Here is a 20,482-nt window from a genome sequence, read left to right as displayed (position 1 = left end):
ACCTTGTGGCTGCCTCTACCTTCCTGGCCAGCTCTGCACTGACTCTTGTGCCGTAGTCCAAGTTCCCCCTTTGCTCTCCCATTGTGGAAGAGGAGAAGGCTTTATTCTTCAAGTTCGGACCAGCAGGCCCTCCAGGCCATGCCACCTCACTGGTGCCACTCTAGGACCTCCCGCTCCCAGACAGCAGCCACAATAGCCTCCCTCTTGGCCTATTATTCTGCCTCTGCTCAGATCGCTCAAGAAGCGGCTCCTCACTGAAAGGCCTCTTCTAAATGCCTGCCCTCAACAGTTTTAGTCTTTCCTTCTGTAGCCCCTTAAGATCTTTACCATCCTTGCTCTTAATGTTTGCCAGATTGCTTTTTCTTACATTTCCGCCTCTACCGATTTGATTCTGTCTCCAGACCTATGTCTATCAAATATAGGATCTCTTTGCTTAGCATGTGTAAAACCACATTTACACCACTTGATTATTTCACTCAGACCTCCACATATTTGGGACAAGAATCTTTTTCACAAGATTCAGAAATACACAGTGTCTCACCTAACAGAGATTGTGCCTGTGATAGCAACCAAATGGAAGGGCACAGCGAGGACCAGAGATAAAAGGGAACTGAAGCTGAACCAGCCTGTCTGCATCATTGAGGAGGAGCTCTGAGTCCTGTCTCCTTACAGATCTTTAATATCCAAGAGGTGTGTGACATGCAGATACACATGTGTAACACATGCATGATGCTCACGGTATGTGGTCCATATGATGACCATGGAAGAAGGCAGTTCAGGTGCCTGTCCAGGCACATGTAGAGCATGTGTACCTCTATATACTCAGGGAGGGACACTGGAGGACAGACACAGCACCACAGGGAGGACAGGGGACAGAAAAATGTCTGGTTAGGAACAAAGGCTAAGGCAAAGTCATCTTTTGCAATGTCTCAGTTATGCAAAACGCTTTGGGACATTTTAGTTAATCCAATTTTCTTTTTCTTTTTGAGATGGAGTCTCACTCTATTGCCCAGGTTGGAGTACAGTGGCATGATCTCGGCTCACTGCAACCTCTGTTGCCTGGGTTCAAGCAATTCTCCTGCCTCAGCCTCCTGAATAGCTGGGATTACAGGCGCCCACCACCACGCCCAGCTAATTTTTGTATTTTTAGTAGAGATGGGGTTTTACCATCTTGGCCAGGCTGGTCTTGAACTCCTGACCTCAAGATCCACCCGCCTCAGCCTCCCAAAGTGCTGGGATTACAGGCGTGAGCCACCGCGCCCGGCTGGTTAATCCAATTTTCTAATAAAATAGAAAACACTTTTGGATTTATTACATAAAATCTTTGAAAAATGCTTTCATGCACTAAGCCCAACACTGAAACATTAACATTTTATTCTTTTATTCAACAAGTACTTCTTGCATACTTATGATGTGCCAGACATTTTTATGGGTGCTGGGGAAATAATGTGCCAGATATTTTTATGGTGCTGGAGAAATATCAGTGGACAAAACAGATACCTGGGCCAGGGCACTTGCATTCTGGTGGGGAAGACACTGAAGAGGCAGGAAGATATCTCAGGCTGTGAAACCCCTATTAAGGCAAGGCTGTGTTGGAGAGTGCTGGGTGTGGCGGAACGGTGTTCAAGGACAGACACAGCAGCACAGGGAGGAGGGGAGATCAGGGAAGATGTGTGATCTTCTTCCCTTCCTACAAGGGTGGTCAGGGAAGACTATTTGGAGGAGGGGACCTGTGAGCTGAGGCCTGACGGATGAGAAGCCAGACAGCAGACGACTGGGGGAAGACAATTTCAGGCAAAGGTAACAGCCAGTGCAAAAACCCTGAGGCCGAAAGGAGAAGGCGGCAGGCCGGTCTCACTAACGTGGACTGGACACGGAAAAGACAAAGTGTGAGACGAGGCTGGACAGGTGCTTAGGGCTAGTCTAGATCTTCTGATATTAAGTCACTGCATATAATGTGGTTTTATTTTCCATTGATAAAACTGCATGAAGTTTTCTTTCCTGCATTTTGCTTTCTGACAACTCTTTTATTACTATTGTGACCTAGTTTTTATATCTTTTGTGGATTTTTAATATTTCATGTGTTTATGTTTTCTCTTCCCAACTGCAGGTAATCTCCTAAAGGCCCAGGGTTACTTTCCAGATGTTTATATTTCTTAGTAAATTCTTTTGCCTGGACACTACACACATGTTACGTTGCTTTGAAGCATACCCTTTGGAAATCTGCATTTAACCTGGCCTGTGAAATCTATACAAAGATGTAAGCTCTCAAAGTACTCCCATAGATTTATTTTGTGTTGGAGAGGTCTGGGAATAGGGTGGATTTGAACACATAGGTTTTTACTTAGAGATTCTTTTTTCCCATAGATTGAGGTAACAAGTGAAGTGCTCTCTCCATGAATCTTATAATAATATTATTGGGGATAGAAAACATATTGTTGCTAATTATGTAATGACATGCTTAGTGATACAAAAATAAAAGGATTTAAAACATTTCTCTTCCTTAATGAATTAGCTTCTGTAATGTTTACAGAAGTATAGCAGTTTGCCCCATGCTTCTCATTCCAAATAAAATGACTACCTTAAAAATCATATATATAAATAAATATACCTAAATATGGGTATGTCTGAAATAGAACCAATCTCCTATCAGCATGCTTTATGCAGCCTGGGATAGTGGCAGGCGGCCAGCATATTATCCTCTAATCCATTGCTAGTCTATCTCCTAAATGTTATAAATATTCATGTATGCCATAGAAAGCTAGGAAGGGCTTTATTTGAACATTTTTTTGAATATTCCTTTATGTTCCCCCCAAATAAAAGAATGTCTGTTTGATTTTTTTGGCATAAGGATCAGGGTGTGAATTCTCTTTTGTTCATACCCATAAATCCTGAAAACCAATAAGCAACAAATTCTCTAATCCTTATTTCATACCTCAAGGGGGAAGATGTAGGAGATTGGTTCTATTTCAGAGAAATGTTTTGAATGAAGATGTACAAAATAAAAACACTTAGAGTTGGCATGGTGGTTTGCTGTGACTGTACAATGCTGCCACCAAGAAAAGGTATCTGTGTTCCTAGCTACCCTGGTGACCTCTGCCCCTGGCAGGGGCTCCCTCTGGGGACCCAGCCCACCAGCCCCACAGAGGCTGCCAGCTCTGCTCAGCACCTGGGCCTTGATGATGGATGACTGGGAAGTGGCACTGACATCAACCTGAAAAGGAAGATGTAGCCTTTCCCAAGACCCACAGTAATAACAGTAGCCACTGATGGTAGTGGTGGTGATATGGGGGTAGGGTGTGTTAGTTTATGGGGAGAAAATTTTGGAAACCTGGCAACATGCACCTTGCTTAGAAAACATAATCAAATCATTCTGAAATTTCATTTCATTTTCTAGTAACATCTAATTTATGGAAGGACAATTCTTTTTTTTTTTTTTTTTTTTGAGATGGAGTCTCACTCTTCTCATTCAGGCTGGAGCGCAGTGGCGGGATCTCGGCTCACTGCAACCTCTGCCTCCCAGGTTCAAGTGACTCTTCTACCTCAGCCTCCCAAGTAGCTGTGATTACAGGTGCCCATCAACACACCTGGCTAATTTTTGTATTTTTAGAGAGATGGGGTTTCACCATGTTGGCCAGGCTGGTCTTGAACTCCTGACCTCAGGCGATCTGCCCACCTCAGCCTCCCAAAGTGCTGGGATTACAGGCATAAGCCACCACACCCAGTTGGAAGGCCAATTCTAAAACCAAACTTTCTTATGGTAGAATTTCTCAAATGAGGTAAAATGTATCATGTTGCTAGAACACAGAACTAACAGTACTCTTTTGATATCCTTTCTTCCCTTCTCTTTCATATGAATAAAACCCCTTAACTTTCAGTGGGATACATGAATACTTCCAATAAGGGCTTCATGGTTTAGCCTTCCTTTCATGGGACTAGGTTTCTGGGAAATAAAATATGAGTCAAGTGGTGAGTGTAACTTCTTCCCTATCTTTAAAAGGGATGAAACATGCCTTCACCTTCTCCTTTCCCTTTCCCTGTGGTTGGAATGTGGAGGTTCAGGTCGCCATCTTGAACCAAGTGGATGTAAAACTGGCGAGAGAGAAGCCTGGAACCTCGATTGCATCCTGTAGCAGGGCTACCATACCCGCTTGAACTTTTAAGTGAGAAAGAAATAAGTGATCTTGCTTATGCCATCATTAATTTAGGTTTCCATTAATACAGGTGAACTGCTTGCTACCTTAGCTATTCATTGCTTTTCAGCAAAAGTGGACTCTGAGAGAGTAAGATGGGAAAGATCTCTTTCCTTAGTGCTAGGCATGGAGGAATCCACTGCTCTGGGTATGAAGTGCAGAAACAGGGAGAGGAATGGCACTCTTCTAGTATCTACTGAATGTGACCTTGACTTTTCCTTGCAGGTTATGGATGGGACACCAAGATCTCAAAACCTAGATGAAACAACTTTCATTTACCCTGACAGATGGCTGGCTTTGCATACCTTGCTGTTCTTATTTGTTCAGTTTAGTTAACTTTAGCCATCAAAACTTCTTTAAAATTTTTTTAAAAATTTTTATTTTACATTCCGGGATACATGTGCAGAATGTGCAGGTTTGTTATGTAGGTATACGTGTGTCATTGTGGTTTGCTGCCGCCATCAACCAGTCTAGGTTTTAAGCCCTGCATGCACTAGGTATTTGCCCTAATGCTCTCCCTCCTCTTGCTCCCCAACCCCCAACAGGCCCTGGTGTATGTTGTTCCCCTCCCTGTGTCCATGTTTTCTCATTGTTCAACTCCCACTTATGAGTGAGAACATGCGGTGTTTGGTTTTCTGTTCCTCTGTTAGTTTGCTGAGAATGATGGCCATCAAAACTTCTAAAGCTCAGTCAACTCTTTAGGAAACTCTGACTTCTACATCTCTGTGCACGTGTATATTTTATAGTTAAATAGTTGGCTTAGCCATTCCTCAGTTTGCATTTCTGCATAAGTAATCCAGAAGTTTCTTTACCCATTTGCCAAGTCTTCCATTTCTGGAAAACAGACTTTCTTTCTGGTAAGTCAGAGGAATTGTTTAATTATCCATACTAATAAGTAAGCAAAGAATGGTGTTTACTTTGATCAAACAATTATTACATTGACACAGGAATAAGATGTTCATACCCTGCCTTTGGTGTGAGGGGTGGGAAGGAAGACTGCTGAGGAAATATTTGCTGTCTAGTGTAAAGTGTCTTTGAGGAGTGTGCACTCATGTGTTATTTCATAAGAAGCTTAAGACACAGTGCCCAGCAATAGCTGCATTTGGCCAGACTGAGCTTTGCAATAAGTGCATTCCCCAGGCTGAATGCTGCAGATCCTTGCAGGATGACTGCAGGGTGTTTCAGATTCTCCTGGAGTCACACGTGCCAGCTTGATTTCAAGAAACAACTAGAATAACAGTTATCTGATAAGAAGTCTATAGCACTTTATGGCTTACATAATCCAGAGCTAGATGGGCCGGGCATGATTCCCATTTTCTGTTGGGGGCACTGACTCACAGAGAAGTTAAGGGACAGCTATAAAGTGATGGAACTGTGTACTGAACCTCATGTCTCCCAGACTCCAGGTCCTTGGTTTTCCCACAGCGCCACATTCACACTGCAGTTCATGACCGGGCAAATGCTCACCCAGAGAGCGATAAAGCACTCCAACACTCCAGCCACCAGGCTGCAGCCGAAGGATTCAGAAGACAATGATCATTCCATTAGCATGCACTACGCAGTTAAAGAAAGGTGTTGGCATGATCTGCTTTATTGCTTCACAGAAGATAAGAAAATAAACTGCAAAGTAACTTAAGCCAGGTAACCCTGCTTTCCCCCGCTCCCCACCATCCCGTTAGGAGTAAGGACTAGGAGGAGGGTGGCTAGAAAATACTGAATATGTGCCAGTTCCACATCTGTTGTAAAAAAAATTTTCTAGGCCAGGCACAGTGGCTGATGCCTGTAATCCCAGCACTTAGGGAGGCTGAGGCAGGAAGAGCACTTGAGCCCAGGAGTTTGAGGCTATAGTGAGCTATGATCACAACACTGCACTTTAGCCAGGGTGACAATGACAGACCCTGTCTCCAACAATAAATAAATATATAAAAGTATTAAAAATAAGATTAAAAAAATTTTTTTATTATAAAGATTATCATGTTCCTTCTCTGAAGTTGAGCGAACTTTATTGGGATAAGCAATACACATTGAGATTAATCCTCCACAATAAAGGCGTAGAGTTGCCTTTTACCTACAGACACTAAAGTCAGGCTTGGCAGACAAACCTTTCAAAGGCATCCTGGGGCAGTCTAGCTCCGCAAACCTTATAGCAAAACAACAACATGGAAGTCACTCAGGAACATTTGTGCATTTCAGCAACAGGCTGCCAAGGAAGAAACACACGGCATAAAAGCCAGCTGCTGCTGTGAACTACAACGCAAATACTATTCAGTTTCACAAAAGAGAACTGACAGAATAGAACAGGTAGCCAATTTGAACCAAATATTTCAAAACTCCTTTATGTGTAACTACCTTTTTAACAGGGCAGCATATATGGAAATTATTTCCTTTATTAGAACAAATGCAAATTTTATTTTAAAAACACATTGTGGTTAAGGTTATAATACCGCACATACCATTTTTTCAAAGTTTACTAGATTGTCAATGAACGTCTTGTTCCCCTCATGAGTAAATGTCATATCTGTAAAGAAATAAAAGCCACATTCTAATCACTAATGGAAATATGTCATACTAAGAAAGCACAATAGCACCATTAGATTATGCTGGCAGATTTGCATAACACTACAGCTGAAAAAAGCTGACAATAGTTCCTTTAATGCTAGGTGTTTAACTTTCTAAATCACTTCACCTGAGATTAGTAAAATTTTTAAACTAATCTTCTGTTTCACTAACAAGTTTTCCAAATCGTGGATCCCTGCTCCTCCAGTCATCTTTCCAACCCTTTCCGAAAAGTCAGGGCTAAGAGGAGATGACAAAGACGGCAGAAGGCTGGGATCGATCATTTTTCCCTAAGTAATCAATCTTATCAAGGTATTGTTCATTTCCCTCCCCCAAATACTCATCACCTGCTATGGCCTGCGCATCTTATTAGGATTACCTTTAATGAGCAAAGGCATGAAGGGGATGAGAGGAGGTTCCAGCTTAGCTACCGTCAGCCTGTAGGCCCTGTGGTTCCTTGAAGGGTCCTTAGGAGAGAAAAAGAGATGATGATAATGACTGGTGACACATACACCACCCTTCGTTACCTCCTATTACACCTGCCTTGTCACCCCACAGTCAGGTACAGCTGACCTTTGAACAACACAGGTTTGAACTGTGTGGGTCACTTATTCATGGCTTTTCTTCTGCCTCTGCCATCCCTGACACTGTAAGACCAACAACCCCTTCTCCTCCTCAGCCTACTCAACAAGAAGAGGACAAGGATGAAGACCTTTATGATGATCCACTTTCCTTTAATGAACAGTCAGTACATTTTCTCTTCCTTATGATTGTCGTATCATTTTTTCTCTAACTTACTTTATTGTAAGAATATAGTACATAATAATACATATAACATACAAAGTATGTGTTAATTGACTGTATGTTATCAGTAAGGCCTCTAGTCGACAGTAGGCTATTAGTGGTTAAATTTGAGGAAAGTCGTAAGTTATGATTGGGCCGGGCATGCTGGCTCATGCCTATAATCCCAGCACTTTTGGAGGCCAAGGCAGGAGGATCCCTTGAGCCTAGGAGTTCATAACCAGCTTGGGCAAAATAGTGAGACCCTAAGTGAGACCCCAATTTTTTTTTTTTTTTTGAGACGGAGTCTCACTCTGTCCCCCAGGCAGGAATGCAGTGGTGCGATCTGGGCTCACTGCAACCTCCACCTCCCAGGTTCACACCATTCTCCTGCCTCAGCCTCCCAAGTAACTGGGACTACAGGTGCCTGCCACCACACCATGGTAATTTTTTTTGTTTTTTTTTAGTAGAGACGGGGTTTCACCATGTTAGCCAGGATGGTCTCGATCTCCTGACCTTGTGATCTGCCCAACTTGGCCTCCCGAAGTGCTAGGATTATAGGCATGAGCCACTGCGCCCGGCCAAGACCTGTATTTTTAAAAAAATAAAAAATAATTTGGGAGGCTACTTGGAAGGCTGAGGTGGGGGGATTGCTTGAGCCCAAGAAGTTGAGGCTGCAATGAGCCATAATCGCACCACTGCACTCCAGCCTTGGTGACAGAGTGAGACCCAGACTCAAAATAATAATAATAATAAAAAGTTATACTCAATATTTCTACTGCATGGGGGTGGAGGAAGTGTCAGTGCCACTAACCTCTGCGTTGTTCAAGGCTCAACTGTATTTCTGAATCAAATATAGCTACAAAAGAAAGGTAGACTTACACAAATTGATTTGTATTTTTGTGTGTGTGTGTGTGTGTGTGTGTGTGTGTGTGTGCGTGTTGAGACGGGATCTCACTCTGTCACCCAGGCTGAAGTGCAGTGGCCCAATCACTACTCACTGTAGCCCCCACCTCCTGGGTCAAGCGATCTTCCCATCTCTGCTTCCTGAGTAGCTGGGACCACAGGTGCAGGCCACCACATCTGGCTAATTTTTGTATTTTTTATAGAGACGGGGTTTCGTCATGTTGGCCAGGCTGGTCTCGAATTCCTGACCTTAAGTGATCCACCCTTCCTGGCCTCCCAAAGTGCTGGGATTATAGGTATGAACCACTGGGCCCGGCCTGACTTGTGTTTTAAAATATCTTCATTTATGGCATAAAAAAATTTTTTTTTTTCCCTTTCTTGTTTGAAAAGGAGATTCGCCTACAGGAGCCAAGGCAAGAGATTTCCTTTGAAAGCAAAATGAAACCTCTACTGCAAGATCCCCCTTTTCCTGAAGGCCCACCTTCTTCCCGGGTGTCTGGGTCACTCACTCTCTGCCCTGCACGGCTGATCCCTGTCCCGATTTGCCCTCTGAAACCTGCCCATCACTCCCAGCAAGCCCAACTCACTCCTTTTCTGTCTAACACCTCCCAGTCAATGGGGAAAAATAATTTTGGCAAGCCAAGGAAAATGCAGCTTCCAATCCATAGCCAACCTGAGCTGGATGGACAGGACCCTATTACACTGCTTTTCTTAGTTATACAAATTGACCTTATGCGGGACATAAGTCCTCTTTAAGTTAGTTCCTGAGGGTGCCATTCATTAGTCAGACATGCTTGTTTTAGCAGCACTAAAAGGGATCATAAACTTCTTAAAGTCATACAAGGACAGATAAAATTTCCGAAATGAGAACTTCAATTCAGCTAATCAGAAATTGGATTAATGTAGACAGTGAACAGAATAAAGAAGCCACTGTCACTTACCATTAAACTTTCAAACTCCGCATAGAACTTCTTGAACTTGCTTGGCAGTTTCTGTTAATGAAATGAAAATGCCACACGCATATGTCAGATTCAATATCTAGATATGTATCATGGGTTACCATTTCTAGGGGAAATATATTTCTATTGGCTCTTAATCAAACATCTCTGAGACAGGCCAGACTGTAATCTGTCCTGTCATTTGAGAATAATCTTCCAGAATATAGAGAACTTGCCTTTTAAACGTCTTTAACCTAATTGAACCAAAAGTAACTGTGAATGCTTTGGAGTTACTGCTTTTATAATGTTTTCTGAACTGGATGATTTATGAAGAGGACTGCATTCCCCAGACTATAAGAGGTCTGAATATACCTCCCCCTACACTTTTTAAAACTCTCTGATTCCCACAATCAGGAATTTAGATTACAGAATATTAGCAATAAAAGAGCTTATGAAACTATCTCTTGCAACCCTCCTCCTCCCTTACAAGGTAAACAACATGAGAATAAGAATTTTTATTCGTTTTGTTTACTGACATTTTTCTCAGTGCCTAAAAAAAGTACTGGGTACATAGTACTCCCTAAATATTCATTTGAATAGATTAAGCCTGTGTTTTACAGATGGAAAAAATTAAGTCTCACAGTTTCAATGACTAGCCCAGAGTCACACAGCTGCTTCTCATTAGAGCCTGTAATTCACATCCCCTGCCTCCTTTTCTGCTGTCTCGTCTCTCACATGTGCCATGCTTTTCTACACGAGCATTTATTTCTCCCACATGCCTTCCTATAGTACAAAATTGGACAGTTCTATCAATTTACTGATTTCTCATGTTTTTATTTTGGCAAATGATTCAACACCACTTACTGCACCCATATATCTACACCAATAGATGAATACTGAATCATCTTGCAATTTATTGGTTCCTACTTTACTTAGTTCCTGAGTTTTCAGTAAAGCCGAACCTTTCACTTCTCTCTTTTGACGAGGCCAAGCCAAGATAGAGCTATGTGATATGTTTCCTGTCCCAGGACTAGGAACTCATCAACCAACCCCTGGGCCTCAGAGACTCCTGGGTCATCTGGGAGGAGGCTTTGAACAGCAAAGCCTACCTTCAACAGTTGATTCACCAATTGGGCCTCTGCAATCCACAGAACGGCTCTTCTTGGCTCTTTCTCTTTCCTATCTCAGTTTGTCATATTTCCATTTAAACATCTGTAAAACTCTGATTTTTGTTTCTAAAAACTAGTCTTCTGTATATCCTCCAAACTCATTTTTCTGGCATTTCAAGTTATAGTTCAGGAAAACCTGATGTCCTCACTTAGAGGGGACTATTCAGATGGCTGAAAGCTGGGATGGGCATCAGAGGATGCCAGGATCTCACCCCACACAGAGTATCCAGATATCCAAGTTATGCAAAAACATGGACTTACTGAATATAGTCCATTTAAAAAATTAAGAGTGGATTATGTTTTTGGCTAGACCTCTGTCATCTGTTCTCTTTCTTTACTTAGCTTTCTTTTAGGTCAAAGACAGTAGGGCACAGGGTAATAAAAAAAAATGTTTCTTTCATTTTCAATACTATTATGTATCCACCCCCCACGCTTCTAGAGCAGAGTTTTCAGTAGGGCCATGCTGCCAATCCAGGAGGCATTTGGTAATGTGTGCAGGCACTTTTTTTTGTTGTCACAGCTGGGGTGGTGCGTGGTAAGAGGTGCTTCCGGCATGTGCTGGGGAGAGGCCAGGGATGCTGCTAATTGTCCTACAACACAGAATACGTCTCCACGACCAAAAGCTGTCCTGCTCCAGATGTCACCAGGGCTGAGGCTGAGAGACTGTGTGTGCTCCAGGTAATTTTCATTTGCTTCATCTCAGCTTGGTCTTCCTGCTCAGTTTTGAGCCCTTCCCTTTATTGTTCGCTCTGGCTTTCTTTTCTATTTTGTTCCTTGGCTGTTCCACACGTATCCCCTAGTTCCGTGAGGCCAGGCGCCATTTCTCGCACTGCTCGCGTGGTCACTGTGGTACTCAATGGAGTTGCATGGGAGGCTTTTGGGAGGTTTTCTCAGCACGTGCAGGTATATAAACTAGAATCAAAGGTGCTTAGGAATGAAATCTCCCCTACAGAATTATATAATTATACTTCACCTTAAAAAATAAAGGCTTATAAATGATGAAAGGATAATTTCCTCTTCGCAGCAACATTCAGTGCTGAAAACAGAAGCTCAGAGACTCACAGAACTCCTATCCCTAGTGAAGCTGAAGGACTGGCCAGTTAGCTATCTCCTTTTGCTGCTTGCACCCTCTTCAGCAGCCTCCTATTTTTTTCTTTAGACTGGGAAAGGGGGTTCAGAGAGTGTTTCTCGCACGCTCTGTTCTTACTGTCTGGCTGCTGACCTGTGGTACCCACACCTGGCCTCCTTGGACCCTTTGAGGCTTTACGGTTTTTGAAAATGTTCCCAACCAACTCATTTGGACTCTGTGGCAGGGGGATTAGAGGCTGGAAGCTGACTGGGGAAGGCACACTCTTTGCAGGAGGACCCTAGGTCTCCAGCGATCCCAAGAACCTTGGGCTATAAAATGAGGGAGCTGCAGTATGGCTTTGTGCTTAGATCTCTTGGCAGCACGAGCTCCGTCCTTTTACTAGCTGGAAGATGATATAGCTGCGTGGCACGCAGGCCTCACCAATTCCCTCATTCCTATATTCAGGGGATGAGCTGCTGTGTGCTGCATCTGCCTGGAATTTTAAGAGAAACCCAAGACAGAAGGACTTGTGAGGACCTGCTCTACAAACAATGGAAACATTTAGGAGGGACGGGAAAAGAAAATCGTTGCAAGAGGGACATGGGGAAGAAAATAATTTCAGAAAAGCATTCAGAGATGCAAACAGCTGCCTTTAAGCACCATTGCAAGTTGGGTCTCTAATATATACTCCTTGCCCTCTTTCTGTGTCCCACTTACACACACTTTTTTATTTTTAGCATGAGTCTATTTCTGTATGTATGTTCTATTAGAGATTAGTATTTCTTCAACTATATGCCATGTGTAAGAGGTCAAGCACATTTTGAGTACAAAGCTAATAATAAATGAAGATGTTTTCTAGCTTGAATACCCAACTCTCGACAAACCACTCATTATATTTGCTACAGAAACTCACAACACACCTGCCTCACTTTTGCCCCAAACTGAGTATTAGCCAATTGTTGCTCCTCTCCGCGGAGAGGAGTCTGCCAGGTGGTGAGGAGACACTTAGTACTCAACTGCTGCAAACAGTTGGCTTCCTGGCTCTTCCTTCCAGAAGCAAAATGAGTACTTGGATAAAAATGGATCTTCTGTCCTCTTTCAATTAAAGATAAGATTTATGGCAAAAGCAACAAGCAGACATTTCAGAGAACAATAGAATCTATGAGCAAAACTTATGAAGTCATTCCAAGCAATGTGGGTCCTTCATGTTATACTTAGGAACTGGACTTATTTTTATTTACATTGTGTATATCAAGAAGCAGACATCTCCTCGTCTCCCCCACTCTCCATACACAAAAGGACAATATCTTTTAAAAATTCTCCCTCTGAGGCAACTGGAAAAAGGAGACAGGTCACCTCCCTCCAAGTATCCCACCTTTCCCATTGTTATACTAGTGTGAGTGATATTTCTATTAAAAAGCTCACTGGTGAGCCTGTGTTTTTATTCCTAAGGCAAAAGTCACAGCTGGATCCCAGCTGAAGCTTACCTCCCACGTTAGTGCCAAGCGGCTCACAGCAACGTTACTTAGTCCCATGACGATGGCAAAAAAGGAATTCAGATTTTTATACTCCTTACAGCTGAAACACAAGAGATGTGTGTTTGAGTAAAATGTTACTTCTGAGTGAGATAAAAAAAAATTGGAGTTCTGTTTTTCTGATAGTCATTAATATTTGTCAGGACTCATTTACGAGAACAGGCAATGATAGATTTAATGCACTGTAAAAGTTCCACTTGGGTGACCACGTTCTGCTGTTTGATTTCTCACTGTGGTTTTAGAAAGCTGGAAGACGTTGGCCATTGAGGTTTGGGATTTGAGAAGGAATTTAAAGACACTTACCCTAGGGGTTGTTATTATAATCCCAAACTTGCTAAAAGCCTTGTTGGACCTAGAGGGAAATATCTCATGGGGAAAGAAAAAAGGTGAGATGTCCTTGGAGATTTCTAGACCTTCAGCCTGAAGGTGGATACCCTCCTCTGGCAGCTTGAGAGGGCACTAAGGGAGTCTCACAGCTGCAGCCACCATGGCTTCTACCTGCCATGCAAATGCTTCTAGTTTGTTGAAAAATATTGACTTACAAGGTGTGATCTCTATAGGCTGGGCACTTAATCTCAAGGAATTTTAAAGCTGAGAAGTAACCTAAACAACTGACCAAAAAATAACCTTTTCTGTGTTTTACTGACATCAATGAAGCTGATCATTTTGAATCTGTACTTATGCCATTATTAGCTTTTATGAAGATATGTTTGGGAATGAGACATGTGGAAAAAAACAGAAATTCTTATTAGAATGATGATGTTTAACACAGGTACTTGGTTTAATTTTTTAGAAAAAGGAATCCCAAACTTCTTCATACCAGGTCCCTGAAAAGGGAAAGAATTCATTTTGCAATAAGCATCAATCCTTCACCCTGAATCAATATGGGTACTGAAACTGACTATATCATAATGAAATCCTGTTTGGATTAACATTTTTGAAAAAGATTAAATTGTTGCATTTGCTACCCATCGCAAAGGTAGCAAAGAGTAATTCTTAAATTGTCTGTGTGGAGAGGGAGAACATATTTCAGACAAGCTAGTGTGTATGCTCCCACTGGTGTGCTGGGACAATGGGTCTGAGTTCAGGGGCTGAAGGTTATTTAGAAGACACCTGGGTTAAAGGCAGGTGTACGATGGCATCTATGTGTTTGCCTTTGTCTCATTATGTGATCTTGAAAGAATAAATGCAGGGCTGTAGACCTGCCTTTCTAGTCACTGCCTTGTTATCAGCTAACTTTGTCACCCTATGTAAGTCATGAAATGTCTCTATGTCTCAGTCTCCGCCAATGTAAACAGAGGAATAATAACATCTGCTTCCACGAACTTCACACAGCTCTGGGTAGGCAAAGAGCTTCAACCAAATATGTTGAAGTTCTCTAAAAATATCAAGTAAAACAGATGCTACTGTCACGAGGTTTCAACCTCATTCTTGTAGATCTTGGATTTAAAAAGTCTGCAGTCTTCTTCAGCTGGGCTGTGTAAACAGCTTCTCCTATAGGACAGTAAACTTAGCACAGGGCTTAATAATGGTTAAATAACATAAACTAATGTATATTGAAGGCCAAGTCCACCTACTCGTTCACATAAACAGAAGGGAGAGGGATAAGAAAAGCAAAAACTTAAAAAAAAAAAAAAGTCCTGGGTGTTCTGAAAGGCTCACCCATGTTGTCTCTGTAAAATAACAGGATCAGGCCCCAAAAGCTTTTCTGGCTTCCCACATTTGTGTGCAGATTGCCTCTCTCTTCTTGTTGCATTGGACACTGCCAGGCTAAGGTGAAGAGAGAGAATGTGCTTCTTCTAACGGGAAAGCACATCTTGTCATAGTTTCCATAATCAGCTCATTCCAAATACGTCAAGGCATTTGTCCCTTGCCATAAGGCTGTTCAGGCTACCAGGGAAAGTGGCTATATTCTGAACCAGAAATTCATAGGCACCATTTTACCAAACCTTTCTTAGAACAGCCAGCTTTGCCATATTAACAGCAGCTTTTGAATCCAAGGGATTTGGTATTCTATTGAACCCTCAAGTTGTTGGCAAATAATTTCAGGCATCTGGCAAACTGATATCTATAAAATGTCAAGCAGCCTTTACTTCTTTGTTTAGCCCAGGAAATCAAACTCCATGTTTGATTTTGGGTCAAGAAAATTGTCTAGCTGGGGTCACTTGTGCTCTCAGCCTTCCTGTGTGCTAGAGCTCCCTGCATTTAGAAAGGAAAGAAGTCTCACAGCCATAGGCCACATTTAGCATTTTATTTTTAGCACTGTGGTGATACCAAAAACATGGAAGTAAACAGGAGGTTGTCAGGCATATCTAAATAGCAGGAGAAGATTAAATTCATGTCAGGGAGAACTCTAACTGGCCCCTGCAGTAAAAAAATTGTTTCCCATGAAGTGCTGTTTAATAGAATATTTATAAGATGGAAGCTTCTTTTTCTGATGTTTACAGTGATGATTTTCATGTACCAGGTTAGCTTGCATGCATTTTACCGATTTAATTCTGGCTGGGCTGGATGTGCTGCTGTTCATGCATGCTGCACTGCCCTCTACTGATGAGAATGTGTCATGCTGGACACTGACTTCAAGATCCTTTTCAACTGAACTTTCGAAGTATAAGGGAACTTTGTTTACGGAAGGAATCTTTAAACTAAAGGAGGCAAAACCGTCTGAGAAGAAAGCAAAGAGTAAAGAGAGGTCACAACTTCGACTCCAGCATCAGTGCTGTAAGAAGTTAATTCATCTATTGATGTTAAATGCTACCAAATCTAGAAGAGATCCATTACAAGAGTTCGGTTATTCCTAAGACCCTGTGTTTGGCCCTCTAGCAATTCCTAGATCCTGCTTTTCTTTTTAAGGTGTAGTCTAAGAAGACAAAATGAAAACACAGCTCAACATTTTTTTTCTCTTTCCAAGCTAAATATACTTACTGGGCTGCTATCTTAATAAATTTTTTTAATAGCTGAACACGCTTGCTGAGCTGAGAACAAAGGCAGATCTCAGTGACGACCCAAAACTGAATTTCATTAAATCTCCTCAGGAACAAATCCAAGTTTGCTGTGGTCTTTTTAAAATTATGCCTTCCAAATGTGTGATAGATTAGCTCCAGCTAGAAAAGAAAGGAAAACAATTTCGCTTATTTGTTTTTAAATCAAAACACCAGCTAGGTTTCTCTATTTGTCAAGACAGTGTTTTACTGGTCAGCAAATGTGAATTCAATCAGATTTGAAAGGCTTCCATGAGGCTTGTTAAATATATAAATATAAACTAGGTTTTACTGGCTTAATATACACAGGAAGACATGGCATACTGTAAAGATTTTTCTTTAATACTCAAAGGCTTTATAGCAGGCTTTATTCATAAACTCAGTATGCAAAAGAATTGTCATGTGGTTTCCATATTGTAGCACATATTAGCACTTACAAAACTAAGCAATGCCAGCAGCCTTTATCCTTGCTATCTGAGCTCCTAACACATCTGATCCTGCATCTTACCTCATGCACGCAGTTGAAGAGTTCCCAATCATAAATTGTCATCTGGTATGCTAAATCTTTGGAGCTCATCAGTTCAAAAGTTCCCACTGTTCCAATAGTTGGGCCTTCCTGTTCTGGTAAGGGAGTCTATGAATAATAATGCAAAAATATATCAGAAACTCAACACAGACAAGTATTTAGCACTGAAAGCTTTTAGGAGTTTCTGAGGGGAAAGGATTCTGGAGATGGATGCTTTCAGGAATATCTGGAAACTCTGATGAGAGATGCCTCTGCTCGCAACGCTAGTTGCTTCAGTGTCATCTGTATAGTCACCAATCATCATTATCATCAATTCCACTGACCGAAAAATGTGAACGGCGGCAAATAAGATTCAGTGAAGAGTGACCTGTGGAGGTTCTCTTCTCTTCCACTCGGGCCTGGGAGGTCCCTGGAAACTCTTCTTTTCCCTGGTAAAAACGGAAGAAGTCCTGGGAGACTTTTTTCTCCTATTTCCCAGTGAAGCTGCTGTAAAGCAGGTAATGGCATGGCAGTTTGGGACGTTCATCCACAGTGCTACTTCCGACTGCCGGTGGCCATGGTAACACTGCTGCCTCTCCATCTCTTGGGACACACTGCCTGGGGTCATGAGGGGGTGGAAAGCTCTGTGAACTGAGGTTACATATGATGTCCGATTCCTCTACTCTTGGGCAGATGTTGAGCTGAGGATGTTATTCGCATGGTCATGGTGTTTGGGGCTAGACATTAGAAAACCAAACTCTGCTACTTTCTGGAAGACCCCTCACTAAAAGTTTCCATCTGACTTGTTTATCTCAGTTTTATTTTATGAGAAATGATCTAAAGTGTTTTTACTTAGGAAGATGAATGAGACGCAGGTATGGGAAGTGCATGTATAATGCAATAGATTTATATCTAAATAGGCAACATATACATTACAAAGTTCCAAAAGTCACAAAAGTGCCTGGCACAGTGGCTCACGCCCGTAATCCCAGCACTTTGGGAGGCCAAGGTAGGTGGATCACGTGAGGTCAGTAATTCAAGACCAGCCTGGCCAACATGGTGAAACCCTGTCTCTACTAAAAATACAAAAATTAGCTGGGCGTGGTGGCATGTGCCTGTAGTGCCAGTTACTCGAGAGGCTGAGGTAGAAGAATTGCTTAAACCCAGGAGGTGAGGCTGCAGTGAGCCGAGATAGTGCTACTGCACTCCAGTCTGGACTACAGAGTAAGACTCCATCTCCAAAAAATAAAAAATAAATAAAATAAAATAAAAAGTAAAAACAAAATGATGCTAACTATATTTAGATACTATCCATGTCAGAAGTCCTAATATTATACAAGATCCATCATCATTTTCATCATCATTGTATTCTACAAATGCCCACTGCATTCTGGGCACTAGGGAAATTACATGTTCTGCGGGTAGATGGTCCTTGCATTTGGAAGTTTACAGTCTAGGAGAGGACCAAGCAAGCTTACAGTTGAAGGGAATCAACCCTGTCTGGCCCATACAGCTCTCCACACAGACAGCATCTGCTGCTGGTCCTTATCTGCACGTATAAAGAGACAGAAGCAACAACACAGGTGACACCCAGGTACAGAGATAAACAGGAGGGGAACATGAATGGAATTTTTGGAAGTTATTGGGTATTTGGAATGAATGTGTGGTCTGAACAGGATCTTGAAGAAGTTGGGCTTTAAAAGATGAAGGAGACAAGCTCGGGCAGGTCAGAATAGCAAGGTTTTCCCTGAGCATCCAGGATGGTCCCTTGGGGTGGAAGGATGGCGACAAGGGCATGAAGGTGGGGAAGCTGTCATGAAACTTGCTTGGCAGGAGCAGAGAGCACAGGGAGTCCCCATGGACAGCGTGAACAGTTAGTAGCACGTCTTCGTGTACCAGATTAGGACGTTGTGTTTTGTAATAGACTAGATAATAGACCAGGTGAGTGTCAGCTATAGAGCGCAAGTGACTGTGAATATAAACCCTACTCTAACTGCATAGACTTGGATTGATTCCCTAATCTCTTGAGTGTCTGTTTCCAGCTCTGGTAAACTAGGGCCATGATACCTATCCCTAGGCTTGTTAAGACAACTGGATAGGAATGATTTCAGTGAATCACGTAAATACAGTGCCTGGCACAAAGGAGGTCCTCTCCCCCAAATCAGTTCACTTTCTAGAAGTGCTGCAGCAATGCAAATACACAGAAAAGTGTGATCAGTACAATACCTGGATGTAGGAGCTAAATACTGTTGCTCCCAATTTACTCTATGCAGGGGACAGGGGACAGGGAAGAAAAGTGATTCCGAAGTTTTAAATATTAGGGAACAAACCAAAGCTGATGGGCAAGAAGCATATGGAAGCAAATGAGGAGACTGATTTCAACCAGGGTAGGTCCCAGGTAAAAAAGGCTGGGGAAGCTTATACATTTTAGGAGTTAGGACTGCCTCTCAGAGGATCAAACTGGCCCTGCACGTTCTTCCTTCCCTCCTGCAGCTGCTGTGAACACAGCGCCTCTGCTGCTCTGTGGAGCTGCCCCTCCTACGTTATTCCTGCTGTTCGCTCTCTCCTCAGGATTGGAGATTCCCAGTCCACCTCGCTCCTTCTTCTCCTTGAGGCTTTATAACTTTACATAAGGTGGATAAGTTTACCTAACAACACAAGGAAGAGTCTAATATTAAGAAATATGCAAAGTTCTTTTAGTCGTGGATGCTGGTCTATCACTCCTGCATCCCTTTTGAGAGCAACAGAAAGCTCTGTTGAGCCTCAACTTTTCTTTCAGTGGGCAGGGCTCACCAAGTCTCCCTCCCGGCAAAGGGCAGGTTGACCCCTTCCTTGAGCCAAGGAAGAGGCAATCTGAGCAGCAAAAGGTGCTTCTCTCTTTGAAGTGGGGAATGTAAATGCTCACCCTGGACCCCAGGGAAGTGTCTCCTTGGGCCATTTTCTTGTACACAGCTCTGTGGAAATGTCCTACAGATAAGGCACAGCAGAGCTTATGTGGGGCCTGCATTGCCCAGACAGATCTGAAAGCTGCCTACATACAGACACAGAACTCCCATGCATTTTCTCCCCACGGTTTTTGAGCCATGATTTTTTTGCTAAGGCTGGAGAGGGGTAATTGGGAGAACAGCATTGTTATCCTCCCATTTTCCAGATGAGGAAACTAAGACATAAAAGGGATGTGCAGATTGTCAGTGACAAGGAGATGGCTAAGGTGAGCCACCCAGAGCATCTTCCTTTCCTCGTGCTCCCACACCCTCTGTGTCTAGCTCTGCTGTGGCACTTGTTACGCTGCATCCTCACTGATCACATGCTGGGGTCCCTCACTACACTGTTTGTTCACTGAGGTCCAAGGACTATGATGGATTTGTCTTCAAGACCATTTCAGAGCCAGAACCATCTACAACACCTGCGATGATGTGGCAGGTACTAAGTAAAAGTCTCAGGAACCAGTGAATGGATAAAAGTAGAATCACATTACAGTACAATGGAGTTTTATAGGAATTTGCTCTGTACTGACATTTATACTTAAATAAAATGTGAAGAGAGTAAAGTTTCAGAATCTGAACCCTTAACCACGAGGCTGACTTGCCAGCACTCTACTAATTCTATTGTAGACCACGCAATGTAAGACTAAGATCGAACACTAAGACTTGGTCTATTCCAGGCTGCTTGTGTTAGTCTCATCTCTCTGGCTTGGGTGTAACTGCAGTAAAGATAGAGGCTCTGGGTTTAGTGTCTCACAGAAGCCAGCACAGCCCCAGGTGCAGAGCAGACCCTGCAGAGGCATGTGTGGGTGGATCAGAGAGTGTGGCCAACATTCTGTACCGCAGGGTCATCCTCTGTGCGACTC

At 42.6% G+C, this 20,482-nt stretch overlaps 1 protein-coding gene across 7 annotated transcripts in view; it reads right to left on the bottom strand.

Moving 5' to 3' along the window:
* Positions 1-20,482, bottom strand: part of RAPGEF4 (Rap guanine nucleotide exchange factor 4) — a 309,492-nt gene that overhangs the window by 9,264 nt on the left and 279,746 nt on the right. For all 7 annotated transcript variants that reach the window (XM_025404812.1, XM_025404813.1, XM_025404814.1 and 4 more), the window contains 6 exons: positions 16,636-16,761; positions 16,072-16,250; positions 13,099-13,189; positions 9,377-9,427; positions 7,129-7,216; positions 6,647-6,711 (listed from right to left, as the gene is read on the bottom strand). In XM_025404812.1, coding sequence (XP_025260597.1) covers positions 6,647-6,711; positions 7,129-7,216; positions 9,377-9,427; positions 13,099-13,189; positions 16,072-16,250; positions 16,636-16,761 — 600 coding nt within the window. The remainder of the gene's footprint in view (positions 1-6,646; positions 6,712-7,128; positions 7,217-9,376; positions 9,428-13,098; positions 13,190-16,071; positions 16,251-16,635; positions 16,762-20,482) is intronic.

This window comes from Theropithecus gelada, chromosome 12, assembly GCF_003255815.1.
Source record: "Theropithecus gelada isolate Dixy chromosome 12, Tgel_1.0, whole genome shotgun sequence".
NCBI classification, from domain to species: domain Eukaryota; kingdom Metazoa; phylum Chordata; class Mammalia; order Primates; family Cercopithecidae; genus Theropithecus; species Theropithecus gelada.
This window is presented reverse-complemented; position numbering and strand designations above follow the sequence as displayed.